Raw genomic sequence first — 22,296 nt, 5'->3', positions numbered from 1 at the left:
GCCAACAAACGTGATTTTTGACCGAAGTTAAGCAACGTCGGGCGGGGTCAGTACTTGGATGGGTGACCGTTTTTATAGATAATGGTACGGAACCCTTCGTGTACGTGTCCGACTCGCACTTGGCCGGTTTTTAATTAGACACATTATACTTATTTTAACAACACTGGACAAATTTGTTATTTGGTCAGCGGCGCGTGAAAAGAACTATCTTAAGATTTTGACAAAAATGCTCGTTGTAATCCGATTTTCCCAATAATTTGAAACAAAGCAAGCAAAATTAATCTTGTACAATCCAATGATATTATATAATACTATTGATAGGTTTATTTATTTAATCGTATGGCAAGCAAGATTAAGAGTCCCTTAAAATATTAGAAAGTAATAAATAATCAATAGAGAACTACCTAGGTATATCCAATAGGTATGTGTTGGTCCATAGGGCTGCGTCATCACTAGGAGCAAGTAACGGCGCGGCGCGATTCTGGAAAGGAATTAGACATTCACTAGATATGAAATAGTAAAGATATGTGACGTCCCACGGATAAAGGTACCTTATGGCGGCTGGCGCTTACGCTATTATTAACGCCGCTCCAATTAATATTGGATGGCGCTTACGTTGCACAGCGCCGCAACAATTTGCGGCGCTATGCGACGTAAGCGCCAGCCGCCATAAGGTACCTTTTGCCGTGGAATGTCACATATCTTTACTATTTCATATCTAGTGAATCTCTAATTCATTTCCCGAATCGCGCCCTAAGTCTTCACGGTTGCCAATAAACTTTCTAGGGCAGTCGAGTATTATGTGGTGGATAGATAGGTATAGATAGGTTATACTCATAATGAGCACAAAAAATCTGTTATTTTGGATTAATTTTCGCATTCCATTCATCTTTGTCATAAGTACTCGTTGTTAAAAATGAGCTTTTCTCTTTCGGTTAGCTAGAGCTCTTTACCACGTGAACATTTCTCGCTTGCCCAGGTGCGACTAAAGTCAACTTGTACAATTTGTCACAAGGTAAGCGCTTCAATTTTGAAACGCTTATAACATATCTTGAGTTATAATAAATCATTGGTACAATCGCCATCAGATATATATTATGGGAGCGGCCAGGTATTCACAAATATCTTAACAAAGCCTGTAGGTATTATCAAGACGTGTATGTTCAGATATTTTTGACCATCTTGTACGTTCCGTTATATCCGATGTCGATGTATATATGGCAATTCTCAAATTTAAGTACATAATTATATAACAACTCTATAGACAATCATTTCACATTTTTTACATATCATACTTGGCCTACCTTACGTTAAGTTGAAATAATAAATTATAAATATTCTGATATAGGTACCTACCTACTATGGTATAAAATTTTCACTTCAAAATTAATAGGGCCTCGGAAACAATGCCTATTATTAATTTTTAAATTAAAGCGCTGTCTAAAAAATGGCGCGGAGAATATTTTTCAGCACAGCTTTCATTTATCACTTCATCGTTCATTCATCTTTCTGTGATTCCGGGTACCTATATAGTTCTATCTATAAATCCTGTATACAATTTTGTGGTCAAAAGGATAGCTTGTGCAATTGCACGATTTAGACGAAATACGAGTTCACAGTTCGGGGCTAACTACTATTAGTATTATTTAATAGTGCTTATTATATTAAGAGTACAAAAAAATTCATGTATCATTTTGTGAGCATGTTGGGTGATTAAACCATTATAATATACCTAATGGTTTAAGTACCCAATATAATATTTTTATATCAAGCAATCCATGTAACAATTTAGGTCATAAAAATAGCCATAGTGAAACAGATGTAATACCGTGTGTTTTCCGAAATGCGAATGTATGCCGATTTTCATGGTCATGATTTATCATGAATAAGGAAATTCTTAATTTCACGGAGCACTGCACAAATTTGATACGGCGTGTCAATAGTCATATTTACCTCTGAGAGGAGGAGAAAGTGATTTTGTTTATGTACCACTTATTAGTTTTATGTTACAACCGTACCATTTTTTTCTTGTTAAGTATTTTTGTCATCTTTGTTAAATACATGAAGTCCAAAATGATTTTATTCAATTACAATAACATGTTACAGGTACCTATATCAGAGTTACATGACTTGGGTGTTCATTTTAACTATATCTTGTATTTATTATGCAGTGGTAAAAACACGACCTACCTAAGTAACTACTTGAGTATTTATATGTATAAATAGCCTTACCACGACTGCCTTAGCAGTGTCAAACTAGCTTCGGGAACGTCTGCGTAATTTACTTTCTATATGCATCTCGCTCGTACTTGCATATTAGTATTAGTGCGAGCGAGATACGCTAGCGAATATGTCAGTGTCAAACTGGTGGTAGCTGTACGGATGTGTTGTGTGTGCATAATATATTACGTTTGTTCTATATTTCTTGTATATTAATTTGATCATGAATCACGCAAAATAATAGCGTATTAACATTGTAATCATAAATTAATTTTGGCATGTGAACCCGACAAGCGTGCCCATGACACGTATACGCGTCAGTCGAATGATGAATGGATGTAAGAAAACTTGAGCCGCTGAGATTCGGTAAAAGTTTACCGCGAAAAACCTTGGTGCGGAAGAGTTTGAGGTACTTACTTAACTACTTCTAATCAAAAATTCCGAACCCGACTAATTCTGACCAATTACAAGCAAAAAGCAAACTTTCACAGCTTAATACAAGTAATAAAAGAAACGGAAAATGTAGTTTCAAAACGAACATTTTGTAACCCGAGTTGAGCCCTTGAACCGAGAATATATATATTATATACGAACAAGGTAATCAAAGGCGCAATGTACCTATAGGTAGTGTCACGGACGTGTAACCGTGCTTCGAATCTAAACTTCACCAGACAAAGCCACCTGGCGGATCATAACGAAAGTCAAGACCGACATTTACATCTAGAGTGCAGTAATAAGGGAATCACAATGGTTTAAGGGTCTTCGAAAAAGGAGTAAACATTTTTTAAAGGCTCGGCAAAATGCATATAACACACATGAAGGCATTCATAGGTCACGGTGACCGCTTACCATCAGGATAGCCGTATGCTTGTTTGCAATGGACGTGTACAATCTCTCTGACCGTCTAGCATGAGTTGCGTTCTCGCGCGCGAGTCCATACTTGAAGTCGCGCTAGATGTACGAGTATGGAGTCGCGCGCGAGAACGCAACTCATGCTAGCAGGTCTGAAAACCAGTTGAAATATTAAACTTGTGTAAGATTAAGGGGCTGTCAACACTCAACACCCAATGTCCTTGAAATTGATGTTACTTAAGCAGTTTTTTAAGAAAAACTATTTGATTTAGTAAAACGAAAAAAATATGTTAATATTCATAATATATTAAAGACTGCGTCCCGCCGGCCCGGCCCCTTGCGTCCACGCGGCGCGGACGCGGCGTTGCGTCTTGCCGTGTGTTTGGCCAAGCCTTAAATCGGCTCGATAGAAAATGATTGCAAAGATTGGTCATAAAATCACGATTCCTCCTCCTCCTTGCTTCGTTCTCCTCAGTGCTGAGGGTCGTGACCTCCTACGTGGAACAAATGATTCCGGATAGCAGATTTCCAGGCATTTCGATCTCTTGCGACTTCTAAGGCATCATGGACATGGATAGCGATTTGCTAACCTGGTCGGACCACCGCGTTGGACTGCGGCCCCTTCCCTTTCCTTCCACCGAACCAGTGACCATTAGTTTAGGTTGTCTCCAGTCTTCCTGGCTATGTGACCGAAGAAATCAAGAACTCTCCGGAGACACGTGGTTGAAAGCCTGGTGGTTACTCCGAGCTCCTTCAGTATTTTGACATTGGTCCGGTGTTCAGTCCAAGATATGCCGAGCATTTTCCGCTAGCACCACATTTTAAAGGCATCAATGCGCTTTCTATATTTCTATGTCTCTCAAAGGCATACAGAAAAATGGAGGAAACGAGCGTGCGCACTAGCTGCACCTTGGTTTTACGTGTGATATTCCGATCAAAATCACGATTAAACAGTTGAAATGTCTTTATTTTTAGGGTTCCGTACCCAAAGGGTAAAAACGGGACCCTATTACTAAGACTCCGCTGTCCGTCTGTCTGTCTGTCTGTCACCAGGCTGTATCTCGTGAACCGTGATAGCTAGACAGTTGAAATTTTCACAGATGATGTATTTCTGTTGCCGCTATAACAACAAATACTAAAAACAGAACAATATAAATATTTAAATGGGGCTCCCATACAACAAACGTGATTTTTTTGCGGTTTTTTTCCGTAATGGTATGGAACCCTTCGTGCGCGAGTCCGACTCGCACTTGGCCGGTTTTTTTGACTTATGGGACTGCAATTAAAATCACAATTTCAAAACATTTATACCTAAACCGTTAACGAGTAATATTACACAAATCATCCACATTTTGTTCTTTTTTTTTTCTTTTCTTGATGGACTTGAGGGCGGTGTTGCCCGTAGCCAATGTCACGTAAAAGGGTAGGAACAAAATAAATGCTCTTAGAGCACGACGCTGTTCGGTGGTTGTTGTAGTTGTCTCGTAAAACCGATAGCTAGATTTTACGAGAAGCACGTGGACTACCGGCCGTTGACTCCAAAATGGTGGTTAAACACGCTTTGAGATTAACTCTCCATTCACTGCACACTACCACATTAGATTATTGTATAATAGAACTATCGATATTACACTTTAAACAATATTAATGAGCAAAAAACAAAGGAATTAATCACGAGGCTACTATCAAGATGGCGTTCGAACCGGAAGTCCCACATTTTGTTTTTATTTCAATTGTTTTCTTATTCCCTTGCCCAGGCCTATTAGCATAGAGTAACTTATACTAGAGCGGTACTGTCATAGTAAATTTTGTAACCCCAGTAAATTCACTGCCATCTGTCGACACACTTTAAAACTAAAAATGAAGATTTATAAAAATACGATAGAATGTATTTAAATATAGATAAATGATTTTTTTATTTGCATTAATTATTTTTATGATTTTGACTCATGTTCTTTCAATGATATGCGTTAAAATTGTTAAATAACAATCGAAACCGTCAACGCCATCTATACGACTGTAGGCCAAAACTAGTAGCGCCCTCTGAACGAGAATCAAATTTTCTTGATTTTCGAGGCACGTTTTTTCCTTAGACTGTATCCATCTATTACGGAGTTATATCTATCTTTGCTATTAGTAACATGCGACAGTGCTATCTCATTTACTCCGATATAAGTAGACAGTGTGCGCGTTTTAAGTATAAAAATAAGCCTCTTAAACAATTTAGTTTTATTTTTATTTATGGGAATTTCTATCTTTAGCAATATCTCGAAACACTAGTCGGTTTAATAAGATTAATAAAAAATTAAGAGCCTGTGAAAGGAGAGTTTACCGCCAAAAATATAAGATAGAAAGTTTTTGTTACCCGTCAGCTTTTTGTGGCGAAAGAGGTCCTTGTGAATACAATGGACCGCCTGTTTGCCTTTTAAATTACAACATTTTTTCATTTTTACACCGAAAATAAACAGTGACCCTAGTCTGAGGGTTAGGTACTGCGTAACATATTTTGTATGGTGATTAAATTAATTGCTAGGGAGTGTTTAGGGTTCCATAGCCAAAATGCCATAACTCCGGAACCTTTATAATTTCGTCATGTCAGTCTGTCCGTCCATCCGTCCCTCCGTCTGTTCGTATGTCGTAGCCATTTTTAAAGTAAAAAAATCAACGTTCGGATAGGGGGTAAGAACGAATTGTAGATTTATATTTAAGATTTAGTTAATATTGTAAAATACAGTTGCTAAAATATGTAATTTGCTATGTCCTAATCAGGGTCCATGAGATACTGTAACTTTTTTTATAACAATTGTATATTAATGAATACCATGGTTGCAATAAAGTATAAAATAAATAAAAAACCGGCCAAGTGCGAGACGGACTCGCGCACGAAGGGTTCCGTACCATTACGAAAAAAAAAACAGCAAAACAATCACGTTTGTTGTAGGGAGCCCCATTTAAATATTTATATTATTCTGTTTTTAGTATTTGTTGTTATAGCGGCAACAGAAATACATCATCTGTGAAAATTTCAACTGTCTAGCTATCACGGTTCATGAGATACAGCCTGGTGACAGACAGACAGACAGACGGACAGACGGACAGCGAAGTCTTAGTAATAGGCTCCCGTTTTTACCCTTTGGGTACGGAACCCTAAAAAATACAATTAAGGTGGTTCGATTTTCATACAAAATTCAATCTGCTTTAATTAAGGCACTACACACTATTACTACACAAATATTTGCTCATTTATCTACTTTCGAATATTCGTTTGCGGTAAATTAATAGAAAAACTTTGTTTCATACAGAAATCATACATAAATCAACGTAATTTTTTCATCAATTTTACGTATGTGTGTGTCACAAATGTCGTGTACAAATACGTTGCGTGCGGCGTTGCCACTCTATGACGTTGGCGACGTTGCCTGGCCGACCTGGCAGGATTTGCAGTGCCGTCATGTTTAGTGCATTTTTATTTGACAGTGTTGACACTGACACATAGGGTCATGTTTATTGTGACATCAATTTGTTTGTATAAATTGAAAATGATAGCAACGCAAAGAGTATAATAATATATGTAGCAACGTCTAAATCAAGTTACAAAAATCATCGGTGTTCTGGTCCGCGAAAATCCAGAAAAATTCAGACTCAATTGAAGCGGAATTCATGATGGTGAAGTTTCGTAAGGTAGGTACAGTTTCATTCCTTCATTGTACATTGTAATTTTCTCGTGCCGATCTTTTTAGAAAATAATTCTCACTTCTTCCGTAATGGTAGATATAAGCAGTGAACAATACCTATATAATGTAATTATTACTGTTTTGGTTGCCGAATAGTCAATGTGTCACTAACTCTAGGTTTTTTTAGGTATTGTGCAAAATGAAGAGGCATTCTTGGAAATAAAATGTTTTCCTTCATTAGCCAGAAAAAATCAGGACATCCTCACTGCAATAAAGTAAAATAAAACATTTCCTGGGGATGAAAATTATGGAATTTTGTCTATGAATGAAAAACACAATTATTACTACGTAAGTAAATGATAACTTTATTAGAATCCATATTGTTGCTTCATCTTTCTTCCTATAACATTAGAGATTTTGTGCTATCATGATATTATTTTTCTTTCAGGTACAGGGACAACTACGGATAACAAATATGAAAAAATGTTATTTCATTTGTTGTGTGAATCCATCTACACCAACAAGACATCCACTGCTGGACATAGACCTCCCCAGGGATCTCCACAACGACTGGTCTTGCAAGACCGGCCAAAATATCGAGAAATAAATAATATAAATAAACATGATCAATATCCCGTTTTCTATAATAGTTATAATTAGAAGGCCATGCAATATTGTTACTCACTGTACCTACTTGAATCCAAAAAAATAAATATAAAAAAAGTTTTAATTTTATTTTACAATTACTACTTTATACGATACAAGTGCGAAAAGTAGGAAATTGGCAACGAGTGGCGATAAATTGAAACACGACCGAAGGAAGTGTTTTAATCGACACGAGTTGCGAATTACCTTTTCGCACGTGTATTGTACAACGTTTTACAGTACATAATTATGGCCCTTTACATTTTCGACATATGCACGTATTGTACTAATTACCGCACTAGGGCGGTAACGTATATGTAGCACCATATGTACTAAAAAGTATTTTACAGTACATATGGTGCAACTTTCTCGCCCTAGTGCGTAAAGAGCACTTTTCATGCATATGTCGAAAGTTTAAAGGGCCATATGTACTGTAAAACGTTGTACGATACACGTGCGAATAGGTAATTCGCAACTCGTGTCAATTTAAAACACTCTGCGGTCGTGTTTTAATCTGTCGCCACTCGTTTCGAATTTTCTCTTTTCCGCACTTGTATCGTAAATAACTATTTCAAACTACAAGGGTACGATGATAGATCTCAATTCAATATAATTTTGCAACATTTGGCATTATTAGGTTATAAATTGTATGGAGATGAAATCTATCATCGTACCCTTCCAGTTTGAAAAATACTATAGAGGCTGGGCAGTAAGGGATTGCTTTACTTGTAGAACTATATTTAGCGCTTTAAAAAAAAACTGATACCTGACACTTACAAACCTGGACTTCCTTGGGCTAGTGCTACTAAGAATCGTCAGTATTCTCCATCCTTTCTGAGTTGGAAGAACCCAAAAAGGTGAGATTTGTGAAAGTCAGGTTTTCAATACCTATATATGTGGCGTTTTCAACCAAACGGGTACCTACTTATTGTTGTCATATTTCCATAAAGCTTCAAAATGAAATCAACCTAATCGACAACCGACAATGTGGTACCTTTTAGTTCAAAACGTCACATATTTTTATAAAACGTTATAAACTAATTTATTAATAATACTGAATATCTGGGAGGAAAAGAAAACATAAGTAAAACTCAAAAATGCTCGTTTTCCCAGAGATAAGACCTAGCTAGATCGAACCCCTTACAGCAAATTTCATCGAAATCGTTAGAGCCGTTTCCGATATCACTGAAATATATTTCGGTTATATCGGAATCGGACAAGAATTCTAAGAATAAAAGGTATAAGAAACATAAGATAACACAAAAAGGACAAAAAAAAGTACCCCTGACGTACCAGTCTCGAACCCGAATCCTCTTGCACGTATTTCCACGAACATACCGCAACGCTATTGCAGCATACTAACACTGCATGAAATTGTCTACTACAAGCAATCACGGAAACACTGTTTGCATGTGTGAGTAATAGTAGGAAATAGCATGACAGAAACACTCTGTCGACTTTAAAAGTGTTTTTTACACTAATGAAGTATTCAATGTTTATTATAATAGTTCAATATTTATGTAAAAAGTGCGCTAAACATACTTTTAAGTATACAGATACCAACACTATTCCACAAAAAAATAAAACCTGAAAATTTGCGAAAGTGACGCCATCTAGCGGGGTTTAAGCTTTGGGTAACCTAGTCGAACCACCTTACTGATCTACCCTAGAGCGTGTTCTACCCCAACGTGTGCCACATCATTCGAAAGGTCTTTAAACATAACATTAACATTTTAAAAGCGATTCATAACATAAGTACAAATAAGTGTAATATACTTTTAAGTATATACTATTACTACAATGGTATTTCTAATTTTATATAATTTTGACCTGTAACCTAACGTTAGACTTACGAGTATATTGACCGGGATATAGACCGTGATTACCTTTTGTATTGATTATGAACTCCCGATATTTCGACGCAATCATTCAAAACTCTCACTGTAACCTAACGTTATTAATAAATTTTCATTTTTATTTTTAGTGTATGTATGGAAGCAATCGTTCCTAAAAATATTGTGCCTCCTTGGTTTAGAATCGGGCCTATAAATAAATAAATAAACATAAAATAAAGCTTATTAAATACTTCCCATGAAAAATGTTTTAAATATGACCTTTTGGAAAAAATGCCCTTTTGCGTGTACGGCTTTTTGTATTGTATATGAAATTATGAATACGGAATTAAGCATATCATGTCTGATCCGACACGCACTTGACCGGTTTTTTAATGAAATTTAACTTCGGCGCTAAAAAGTCAATCGTAATCGCTGGACCAAATGTTAATTCCACATGAATTATATTGGAGTTCCATAGTCAAAATAGCAAAAACGGATCTTTATAGTTTCTTGATTTTGGCTAGCAACTATTAGGTTTGGCACCGACTTCAAAAATATGTTGCTAGCGCATATAAAAGGGACATGTTTTATTATTTTTAAAGTCGGTTTTCTTTATGTAAGGGTTTTTTTCTTGGGTTGATATAAAACAATTTAAGCGACACGACTAGAATGTATTTTTTGGAAAACACCAAATTGTGGCACACCATTCATAAGGTTTTTAAAAATAAAAATATGATTGAAAAATACAATACTTTTGATTCGGAGGTCCAAAAACATGAGTAGGTAAATCAAGAGGTTATAAGACTTCATAATACTTAGTAATTACAGTAGGGATGATGAGTTTTATAACTCTAGTTATATAGATAGAAAAGGAGCAATTTATCACAATAAATTGGACACTAAGAAATAAACGGAATCAATAAAAAATGCAAGACCAAGAAAAAGAAGATCAAAGTTTAGAAATTTAAGTTTTTTTTAGTTTTAAAAAGGAAAAAAGTACCATTCGATTTCTTACATTTTATAAAAAATAGATTATACAGCAACTATATACTTAAACGATATATTTCACCTTTAAAATCTCAAGTGTCTTGTTTTATATACTTTAAAACGGCTCCTCACTCGTGCTTAGTAATTGTGACGTCACGATCACTTGCTGTTTTATTAGAGTACGATTGTCAGACTTTGACTGCATATCTGACTTTTGTATTAATTTAATGCAATGGGTCCCATACAGACATTTGATCCTCAAAATAAGGTCGACTGATACCATTAAGTAACAAAAACTTTTCATCTATTCCATTATTTTTCAACATTTTATGTTGAGCCGTATTTAAATATTTGCCAAAAAACTGTTGTAATAGCTGCACAGCGCAAGCATATAAATACTTGCGTAGGTAGACATATAATAAAGCTCCATAACGTTTATAGCATAACGCTTATTAGCCGCTTAACGGCGTAGATAAAAAAAAAGAACTATATTTATTGAAATGAAAAGTAGTGAAGTGCTAGAGATTTATTCGCACTTTGAAAATCTCAAGTAGTTTTGATATTACTCGCTGTGCACCTCGCTCGTACTTAGTGCTGTGCCTCTTATAACCTGCACTGCGAGTAAAATGTCAAAACAATAGGTATCAAAATTAAGTAACCTTTTTAACTTTCAAATAGGCCTCTAGCAATTTTACATTCGGTGAATTATCAAATACCAAATTAACGTTAGGCATAGTAATTTTGTGCGACACTTTTCAAATTATTATTTTTTAATTTTTGCTCACTCAGACGGTGCGATGTGTGTTTAACAGATGGAAACTCTGACATTCATATTTATTTACTTCAAAGGGTAAACCAGTAACCCGCGTGGAATTCGAGTGATCTTTAATTAAGCTCAAAAGGGATGTGACACTGAAGCCTAATATCATATACGTGGTTTAAAGCGTAATTTCCTTAATTATATTATCACCAGGTATTATTTTTAATGTTCACACGTCATGTTAATTATTATTGTCTTCAATCAGTATTTAAACACATTTTAGATGTTTCCGAAATCTTCAAAAATTAATTTTATTAAGAGGCATACGAACTTGTCCCCAAAACGTAGAAGTTTTGTACGTAAAACTTCTACAAGCTCAAATTTATTTGTATTACAATTTCTAGTCACGAAAGCAGACAACATTGTATATGTTACTTGAATGTTCATGACAAATTTTATATTATTCCAGAATGCAGTTTTAAAATGACAACGTTCTTTCAATTGTTTTTTTATACCACGTCGGTGACAAACAAGCATACGGCCCGCCTGATGGTAAGAAGTCACTGTAGCCTATGGGCGCCTGCAACACTAGAGATATTACATGCGCGTTGCCGACCCTTTAATAGTACATTATTGTCGAGGCTCGGACGTAGCTACTTGCTGGCTGAGGATTCGTTTTAAACGGACGACCTTGGGAGTCCGTTTAATTGAATCCGAAGCCAGCAAGTAGCCTTCCAGCCGAGTCAAATATAGTGCTATTCTCAAAAATGGCGCAATAAATACAAATATCATAGAAATATTTTACAGAAGCAACGTTCTTATGTATATATTTTCACAGAAATAATTGATAAGATTTGCTTGGCCGCCGTTTTTTTTTTTTTTAATTAAAAATAGAAGTGGTTTTTTCTGTTGAAAATACGCCAACGTATTTGAGACACCTAAATAATCGCGGTACCAACATTATAATAATAAGTACTGATCATCTGTTTGGCTGTTTAATTGACCTATGCCTTAATTTGATATGGTCACTTCAACTTTTAAAAAGTTTTGAACTCGACAAATAATGGAATTTGTATGCAACATTGCAGTCCCGAAATCGAGACTTTTTAATTATTTTTGACTGACCATAAACAACGCACTTCGCGACCTACTTTTTAACCGGCAACGTCGACTTTGCCGACCATTTTTGAGAAAAAACCTGTACACACCTTTTTTGTAGAACTCCATACTGTAGCCCCTCGGGAAAACCGCGGCACGGAGCTCATTCCACAGTCGAAGCGTCCGCGGGAGGAAATTCCTCTTAAACCACACAGTATGCGACCATTTAGGTTCTAGGGTGTGAGGACCCTGCCGACAGCGAGCCGTGCGGTGATAGAAAGCGGTGCGGTGTATGGCGGCGGCTAGGTTCGTATGACTCTTAGGGCCGGTACAGATGGACTGCAACCCGACTGCAACTTGTATAGGAACTGAACGCTGACGTTGCAGTTGGCGGGCTTGCAGTTCCCATAAATTTCAGTCGGGTTGCAGTCCGTTTGTCTCGGCCCTTAACATTGTAAAAATAAAATATCTATTATGAATCACATTTCTAGACTTTCTTAAGAGGATTAGGATTTCGATATCACTTAGAATGTTACATCTATTTCCACTAAATGTTAGCTTTCACAACATCAATGCCGTCTATAAGCCGATTTGCTGGTACGTCTCACTAGTAGGTATCTCACATTTTGCTTTCCATCCTACTATCGAAAAAGGATTTATACTAACTAAAGCTTTTACATTACAGCTACTACAGTACAATATCAAGGTAAAATACTTTTAGCCTAACCAATCCTTATACCCTTTTTAATTTAATCCTTTACACGCAAAAGCATGTTCTTATAAATAGGTATTGCCTACTAAAATACTGTACTAAAAGGATTATGGCCCATAAAATATTCAGGTGTAAATATTCTCCAGATTTTAAAACTTCTCAGCGCTGCCATCTGACTTTTAAATCAGAATTCTCACTTTAAAACTAACTTGCCCTGACTTTTTAGGTACTGTGTAAGAATATAGTTAGGTAGAAGCTGATCCGTGCCGGATATATATATTATCTATTTCAGTTTATAGTTTGCTTTGTGTTTGAAAACTCTCGAGGAAACATCTGCGAAGAAATTAATTGTGTTTATAAAGTAGTCCCAGATAGGACCCAAAAAACCCTTTTTATGCAATGACAAGAGAGGCTTAGTACCCAGCAGCAGAAAGCATATTATAAGATGATGACGATGGTTATGTATGATACAGTTGGCCCAAAAATACTTAAACTGAAACTAAGTAAATAATTCATTTCTGGGCTTAACTTAACTTAACTTAACCTTAACTTGGCATTTAGTAGTTACACAAATCCGTTTCGATTATAGGATAAGCTATCGCAATCCGTACTAAACCTCATTTAAGAGCTAGATTACTTGTCGTTGAGCCATATTTGAATTGGTATAAATACCTAAGCAACATCTCTGAGATATAACTTGATTTACATGACATAATATTGACATACATACTTTTTTGTAAACATTCATACAGAAGCAATTGATCGCAAAAGTGTCTCAATGGTTGTGAACCATGTGATTGGAATCGAATTAAAAATGGGCTACCGAGCCGGAACCTATGTTCAACATGATCATTATCAACATTCGTTGTCAATTAATGTATTAAATCCGGATATGTAGTTTGCACCACATTGTGAATGATGGTTTCGCATAGGTACCAGCGGTGTGATAAGGACCAAACATCCAACATACTTTTTCAAGGAACGTTTTGTTGTGAAATTCTCGTTGATATAGGCCTTTTTGCGTAAGGTGTTCCTATTTTACACAATTTCTGACATCAATATTTTTTTAACAGCTGGACTTAATAAAACAATTCGACGAAGGTGACACAACGAACTACCAGACGAATGGGGAGTTCGACCTAGTGAGCTTCGAGGCTAATAAGCACATGAAGTATTACTCCTGTTGCGTGGAGCCCTACCCTGACATCACGTACATCATCAAGTTGCGGAGAAGACCCATGTTCTATGTGTTCAACCTCATTCTTCCATGCTTGCTTATTAATGGGATCGGTAAGTTATAATTGATTTTACTAATATAAAAGACATTATTAATATTTGCATGCTGGAACGTTTGTAGCTAAATCATGCAAAAAAACTGTATAGGTAGTAAATGTATATTTATACTTCTCTTTTCTAATTCTGAGTAGGTATCACTAATTATAGTTTGGTTGTTTAGTAATCGTAAACAGATACGTGAATGGAAAACCATACGATTGTAGTCCAACAGTTTGGTCAGTCAACTCTGACCCACTGTTGAGATGGTCGCAGTTTTAGATCAGGGTAGGTACTTATACTTAGGTAGTTAGTAAAAGAAATACGCATTGTTGGGGGTTCTGTTAATAACCAGACAGTTGAAATTTTAGGGTCGACAGTTTTATGCCTACATGAAGCGTACGTTTTCATTCTTCTTAGACTTTATTCTACTCAAGAAAAAATATAAATCATATCTACAGGTACCTATGTGTTTAGCGCGAGAGGCTGTGTTTGTGCATACGAATAAATGTTCCAAATTATCTCCGAAACAAATCTAGATGCCGTTTTCTGAAAAGCATTGGTGACATATCAGCGATGGATTTAAAACATATTTTAACATATTATTGCGGTGCGGCAGTTCGGAATAGGAAATTAACTGTAATTAATTGTAATTTAAAATACAGAACATACGTCTTTGCAGGTTTTTCTATGCAGACAAATCGAACGTTATGTATTATGAGAGCATAAGTTTGTACCTACAGAGGTTAAATAAAATTCGCAAGTACAAATTTTAAATAAATACTTAAAGATAAAATCCCTTACGTTAAAGAACTTGCTAACTTATTACCGTAGTACAGTCAAAGAATAACTAATCCGTCTAGTCTGAATCGTAAGCCTTTTAAACTTGCTTCCATAATAGGTAAAGGTATATTTTAAACCCGATCCAAGCTAACGTTGGTAAAATCATCCGCCGATTTATGACTTCAAATTGAGTCAGTTTACAAGATCCCGATCCATAATTCAAACGTATTCATACTTGGATTGCTACAATTTACTTTTGCGAAAGTGGAATTTACCGGAAAGGTATACGAGTGGCATTGAAACAAATCGTTCGGTAAACAAAAGTTTTGGTGTATTGGCTGGGGTGAGGTGAAGCGGGCAAAGGTATCCTGTCAATCTGTGAAGGTACTTACATATCTTGAAAACTTTCTGTTATGAATAAATTATATTATATTGGTTCAATAGTTTTTGTTTTGCACCTGCTAAATAAAATGTTCTATTTTCTGTACAGAAGTTACTTACGTTTGGATTCGCCTTTTCCGTTTCCGAATGTTATGAATATTGTTGTAACATATACCCACAATTTTGATACTATTACTACAGAATTTTCACTAAACCGAGATGCGTGTCACATCTGTCAGTTCGTGCCAGAAAGAAGCATATCGTATGTTGTATGTATATCTACGCATTTTGCTTCAGTACAATCCTCGGACAAAAGCCAATTGAAAAATATTTACCGAGACGACTGATCGACGAAAAGTCACATTATCATTTCCGTAGATGATTTGTGTCGATTTGCATTTTTTATAAACAATTTTCTGTACCCGGGGTAGTTTCGACCGATGCACCCAAGTTACTTTCAAACATCAGGCTTATTATGCAACGTATTTATGACACATTTATATTGTGTTAGCTTCGATGTTTTGTGTCAGTTTGAAAGTGCTTTAGAGAGACGGAGCAACGTGATGGTTCTACGCTTTAAAGGTATAAATAAGTGTTAATTGACAAACAGTGGCGATCATTAAACTAGCATAAGATCTTTTAGCCTTAATAAAACTAACTAGTTTATTTACTGGCAGCTCTTCTGGTGTTCTACGTGCCGTCGGAGTCTGGCGAGAAGGTGACCTTGGGGATCAGTGCACTACTTTCCATGACGGTGTTTCTTATGACCATCAGGGACACCTTGCCACCAACAGAGAAGACTCCACTTATTAGTAAGTAATGGAGGCCTAACCAAGTGGCAAATCGTTGCGAAATCGCCTTTTCATACAAACGTACTCCTCATTTTTCTCTGGATATTAACATTATTGAAAATATTTTAACACAAGTTGTTGTATATTAACCAGAGCTATGGCCCTACGTTGATTTTTTTCTAATTATTGTAAAAGTTAGGAGCATCTAAAAAAAATTAGGAAATCTGTTTTTCGCTCCTAATTTCTACAATCATCAAAAAATCGAAAACAGTCAAACCAGAAAGAAGAGGAAAATGGGGACTACGTTTGTATGGAGTACCGGCCGTCCCCTTTCCTCTTAAATAATGTACGTTTAGGTTGGCGTTTGTCATCTTGGCTAGGACCCTTGAAGATTAATTCGAAAGAAAATGACTTTTCGACATTTACTTTTTCTATAAATATTTGCGTAATAAAATCAATGCAAATATACTTGTAAGTCTGAAGTAGTTAAAACTTTTAATAAGCTTGAGGTAAGTCAGTAACTAAACTAATATGTACTGAACTAAGTATGTAGTATACTTTTGTACTAAAATAAACTTGCAACTCGTGATACAGTGGATCTAACGGAATCCACAAACACTTGATGTCAATAAAAAAGTCACAAGTTCTAATGGACTTTATTTGTTCTCAGGTCTGTATTACGGAGTTAGTACGTGTCTAGTATCGTTCTCAGCGTCTCTCTCCGTGGTCACTCTAAATATATCCTACAGGCGAGTTGAATTTATCTATGTTACTCCTATTTTAAGTCCCCACTCGTATTAAATATTGTTAAATTTTTTTAATGTCCTATGAATTAGAAAAAATATTAGGAGTTGTGTGATGTGATGTTTAACACATTATTATATAACGAATAAAAGCTTTGAGTTGGTGTTTAAGTAAATAAATAATTATTATAGGTATAGGACATTCTTACACAAGTTGACCTTAGTTTATTTTATAATAGGGGGGCTTACTTAGACAACGATAATATAATATGGACATATTGATTTTATATTTAACTACTTGCGTCTCTTGCGAGCAATGAATTCCATTCATAAATTGGGTATGCACTTTTGCTGCTTATACTACATACTGAGAATAGAATAAAATCAATATTTATGAAGTTCTCAAATACTAGGTACTAGGATCCAAAATTATTTTGACCAGAGTATTTCACGATTTCTCTTTTCATAGAACTTACATATCGAAGTTTTCGGAAATAAGTAGTTAAGTAGGTACTTAAATTTATACTTAACTCTCGTGTCACATATTTATACGAATTCGATTCGATATTGTTGCCTAAAAACAAAAACAAGTACACTATCTCATTACCCATCTTATATTTGTCACGCTCAAGTAATAAGCATATCATTGAAATTAATTTGATAAACTTTCAATTATTCAACCTACTGACTGTGAATTGTATACGGTGCTTGACTTTGTGATTACACAAAGTCAAGCACCAAAAATATCCACTTAACCTTGGGGCCTTACTGGTCCAGAGTTGCAGAGGACAGAGTACAGTGAAGAAGATGGGAGAAGTCCTATGCCAAAAGGCACACCGAACTGCGGGACATTTTGTAGTTTACAAATAAATGATACTATCAATTTAATAACCGTTGTAACTTGTACCCAAGGATCGGAAATAAATGGCTATAATATAATATAAAGTAAATTTTATTAACTCAAGAAATATTTGGATTAGATACTAAGATCAAGTAAGCTATGTAAGCAGAATAGATACCGCTGAAAGTTTATGACCTCTTTTGTCGTACTTCAAGACAAGGCTCCTAAAAGGTCTAATCACTAAAAAGGAATTGCATAACATTATTCCCAACATTACGAGTAGATAGGATGCGGCCTAAAAGCGGATCATTTATCTCTTTTGCTGTCACGTCTTTATCACTTGAGGGATTTTCTATGTCACTAATGATTTATTTTCATCGGATATGATAAAAAATGCTTTGTCATTCGACACACCTGTATACTTATGAACTGAAATTCGGAAGCTATATTTATATTATTTATTGGTTGAACATTGGAACACGAAATCGGGAGTCTGATTCATATTTAGGAACTTGTTACGGTTTTGATCTTATATTAATACGACCTTGAAGATCGCTCACGCTGATTGGTGCATGCGAAATGAAGTCGGAAGGTCGTATCAAAACCTGTTGAAGACCGTAACAAGTTGTTAAATCTGAATTTGGTTCCGGGTTGGCAGCACCGCGGACTGTATATAAAAGAAAAGATCTCGATGGAAAAATAATACCAGCAGCGGTATCATGGTCGCATTTTTAACACCTGTCATGCCATGCGTCAGTTTCGCACTTACATATTTGTTAGAACGTGACAGGCATGGTGACAAATGATAAAGAGCCGACCATCTTAGCCCTACAGAACACGATATCATTTGTAGCGGTGGTTGGTTCAGAAGAGATTTTCCATAGTTAACATCGTAAATTTATAACAAAACTTTTTAATGTTGTTAACACAGGTGTAAACCTGTAAGGGCCTGGTAACGTTAGTATATTTCAAAGAATTTTACTTTTACTCGGTCCAATGGCTATGTAATAAAGATAACAACCTACAATAACTGGTAAAAATAAGCATGAATGTTTATCTTACTCAGCACACACGTAATATCGGTCCCCAAATATCGGCATTAAGTAAATTATATTGTCCTACAGAGCGTTGATGCGTATGTATATCATTATTAGTTCCGGATCTCTGCCTTTAGTGAGAGAGTGCCGTTTAAGGGCTCACTGCCCTTTGAAGCATAAATGTAGTGTAAACAACAGGGAGCCAAGGAGATAATCCAGAATAACTCTGGCTGTTCATCTTAACACTAGGTAGAATGGTTGAAGATGTGCTGTAGATGTTGTAAGGGTTACGCGCCACATATCTTTATCAGACCGCGTCTTGTTGTACAATTAAATACGACAACGGGCTTCGAAAGATATGAAGTAAATCGATAAGCGGAGAAGCACCTTATATAAGGCCTTATTGTTATGATAATGATAACTTAGGTACTTTAGTATACGGTCGGCCGAAAATAATGCTGAGCTCTTTTATGTCACGTCACGTATTACCTAATATTAAGTTAGCCTAATGCATCCTTCTTACCAACATGTGTGGCAAGCTGATGCCACTTATCCTTAAATCATCATCATCCTCTTTGCGTTGTCCCGGCTTTTGCCACGGCTTATGGGAGCCATGGGTCTGCTTGGCAACGAATCCCGAGAATTGGCGTAATAGGCACTAGTTTTTACGAAAGCGACTGCCATCTGACCTTCCAACCCAGAGGGTAAACTAGACCTTGTTGGGATTAGTCCGGTTTACTCACAATGTTTAAAAGCGGCTAGTAAATAGCACATGATATTTCGTACATAAATTTCGAAATACTCATTGGTACGAGCCGGGGTTCGAACTCGCGACCTCCGGATTGAAAGTGCACGCTCTTACCGCTAGGCCACCAGCGCTATGCCACATTAGAACATTAATTTGATTATATTAATTTGATAGTATGATAGAGTTGAATGAAGTCGGTTACCAGGATTAAGTACCTACCTATAAGTAGTATAAATAGTTGAGTTGTCCTTGGTGTGTAAATTCGTGTGTTATTCGTAGAGGAGTGAGAGGGCAGCCGGTGCCGGCCGCGCTGCGCGAGCTCGTGCTGCAGCGACTGGCGCGGCTACTCTGCATCAACTTCGATGTTGACGCCAAGGTAAGGTTTAAGCATAACAATATTAACCTAGTAAATTAGTACATTAGGTAATGTACAATTTTGTAAATATTTTGCATGTTGATGTTGTGTCGACTAAATACTGTGTCTAACAATTTTATAAGATCTGATTGTTACGTATTCAAGCAAATAAATATTTTATATTCTATTCTAACAAACTATGTATTTTACGCAACAAGAGACATATTTAAAATTAGAACTTCATGCAATGATAACACCTTGTGGCACTTTTACTCACCATCTCTGATGACGAGTTCAGCGATTTGCCCCTTAATTACTGCACGGGAATCGGCGCATGCGATGCTATCCAGGATCCCTACTTAACCGCAAAGTAGCATTAAGCGAGATAGATGTTCGTGGTAGCCCCCCCCCCTGTAGTAGCCGCGGCAAACGTAGCCGAATAATTCTAATTTCCCTATTTTATTTACATAATATATTATTTTCCTTGATCTATTTTCTCTGCTTCTTTTTTGAACCTATATAATACATTAATTAATTTTGAATTTAGCGTCAAGGTATTTCGTAGTTCTGCTGATCAGCAACATGAATTAAGAAACAAGATTTTCATGGAAATCTGCGTTTTATGGTAGCGTACCTAAACGTTCCTACGTTCATACTTTACAAGCTTCCGTATACACAACAACGTAGGTAAATTCTTAATCGACTTTTTAAGGGTTTGCTAATAATGCTCAATTAAGTCCTTATCCTTAATTGATTTCGTCTGACTAAGCTTCACACGCACGAGGAGTGACTAATTAAATTTCGACTTGTGCCTTCCTAAATACATACAACTAGGTACACTATGATACTGTAGGTGTTTACAGATACGTACGTATACTTATATATCTTAATATCACATCCATATACACAATATTATTACAAGAGCAGAGAAATATTACACGGAACATACTCGTACTTCTCACAAAAGATACAAAAGAGAACACTCCTATTTAGTGGAGGCATGCTTTATGACAATTTTCAGAGGGCTCCCCTGCGGCCTAGACCCTTCCTGTAGTTCGCCATAATTTTTTTACGAAGTTGGTACCTTATGAGAATAGTCACTTTGAGGATGTAGGTACAGTCAAAAAACGGTTTAGTGTCTTTTTTTTGGCTTTACTATACTCTAAAATAATCTTTTTTTTACATAGTTACCATAACTGTTTTTAAAATTACCCAATTAGCCTCATGCATGAAGTTTCTATTTGAACAAAATATGTTTTATTCGGATGTTTGTTACCGTTATATCATGTTACAAATGCATTTTCGTTTTTAAATTACCATTTAATTACTTAAAATTATAAATAAAAAGTACAAAAATTTGCCCGCGAAAAGCTAGTGAGCGAAACGCTCGAAACGCCACGTGACGTCACGCGTTAGACAGATTAGTGTCATTAGTAGCAAACGTCAGTTGGGCCGCCCAACGTGTGACGTCATCACGCTCTGTCGAATTCGCGCCAAAAATTATGAGCGTTTCAACCGCTCAAAAATTTTCAACAATTTTAATATTTTTTAATAAAATAATGTTAAGGTTTACAAAAGTATTTTTATCATTTCCGGTGTTCCAACGATATAAATTATGAATCCAAAAATAAAAATAAATTCATGCATGGAGCTAATTACAGATTTCCTGAAAAGTGAGCATAGGTGCCCACACCCGCATTATAAGTCGGGCCTGGTTACGCGTCCGTCAAAATAGGCTGCCTTGAAAGGGAGTTATTATGAAATAAAACTATGAAAACGGATTATGACGCGTATATTGAAAAGCCCAGCCAGTTTATCCAGCCTTAAAGTTTATAGCTTATGATGGTTTTTTTTTGCACTTTGTAGTTTTTTCTCAGTCACCCGTTGACCACGAACGCTGTAAAGAATTCGAAACGTCGGGATGTATTATAAATTCAATATACGCTATATAATCCGTTTTCATAGTTTTATTTCATGAGTATCTATCGCGGTAACCGAAGACAATATTAGGGAGTTATTAGTTGGTATCATGTACTTACTAACAAGCCAAAGGAGTAGGTCCCTTTGCAGCACATAATTTTTGTCTTTGTATATAAGTATGTATATTTTTCTGTATAAGTATGTATATCGTCGCCTATATAGCGCCATAGCTTTGCTCAGTTTGGGGCTTGGTTGATCTGTGTAAAATGTCTCCTGATATATTTGTGAAAACTGAAATATGAGCTTAACCAATCACGTTCATTATGGTTCTGTTCTAGTTGAAAGTCTTTGCTAAGCTGCATAAAGAATGACTCACGCTAGACCGGGCCGGGGCCGGGCCGGAGCTTCCGGCGCTTCGTTTTCTATGGAAAGCACAACGTGATCACCGATCAGCCGTCATAGAAAATGACATGTAGGGCGCCTCGGCCCGGGCCCGGCCCGGTCTAGCGTGAGTCATCCTTAATGAAGTTCAAAAATTTAAAAAAATGTTAAAATTCATCTCCGTGTAGAGGACCCAATTTTTTTAAAAGTTTTTTCACTCCTTTGTTTGCGTTTCTACATACATACCCATATCAAGTTATA

General features: G+C 36.2%; 1 protein-coding gene across 1 annotated transcript in view; it reads left to right on the top strand.

The window, feature by feature from the left end:
- LOC134755808 (neuronal acetylcholine receptor subunit alpha-10-like) overlaps nucleotides 1–22,296 on the top strand; it is a 48,128-nt gene that overhangs the window by 12,668 nt on the left and 13,164 nt on the right. The window contains exons 4-7 of the mRNA XM_063692416.1: nucleotides 13,857–14,073; nucleotides 15,897–16,031; nucleotides 16,681–16,759; nucleotides 19,659–19,755. Coding sequence (XP_063548486.1) covers nucleotides 13,857–14,073; nucleotides 15,897–16,031; nucleotides 16,681–16,759; nucleotides 19,659–19,755 — 528 coding nt within the window. The remainder of the gene's footprint in view (nucleotides 1–13,856; nucleotides 14,074–15,896; nucleotides 16,032–16,680; nucleotides 16,760–19,658; nucleotides 19,756–22,296) is intronic.

This window comes from Cydia strobilella, chromosome 3 (assembly GCF_947568885.1).
Source record: "Cydia strobilella chromosome 3, ilCydStro3.1, whole genome shotgun sequence".
NCBI classification, from domain to species: Eukaryota; Metazoa; Arthropoda; class Insecta; order Lepidoptera; family Tortricidae; genus Cydia; species Cydia strobilella.
The sequence above is the reverse complement of the archived record's forward strand: the minus strand, read 5'-3'. Positions and strand labels throughout refer to the sequence as shown.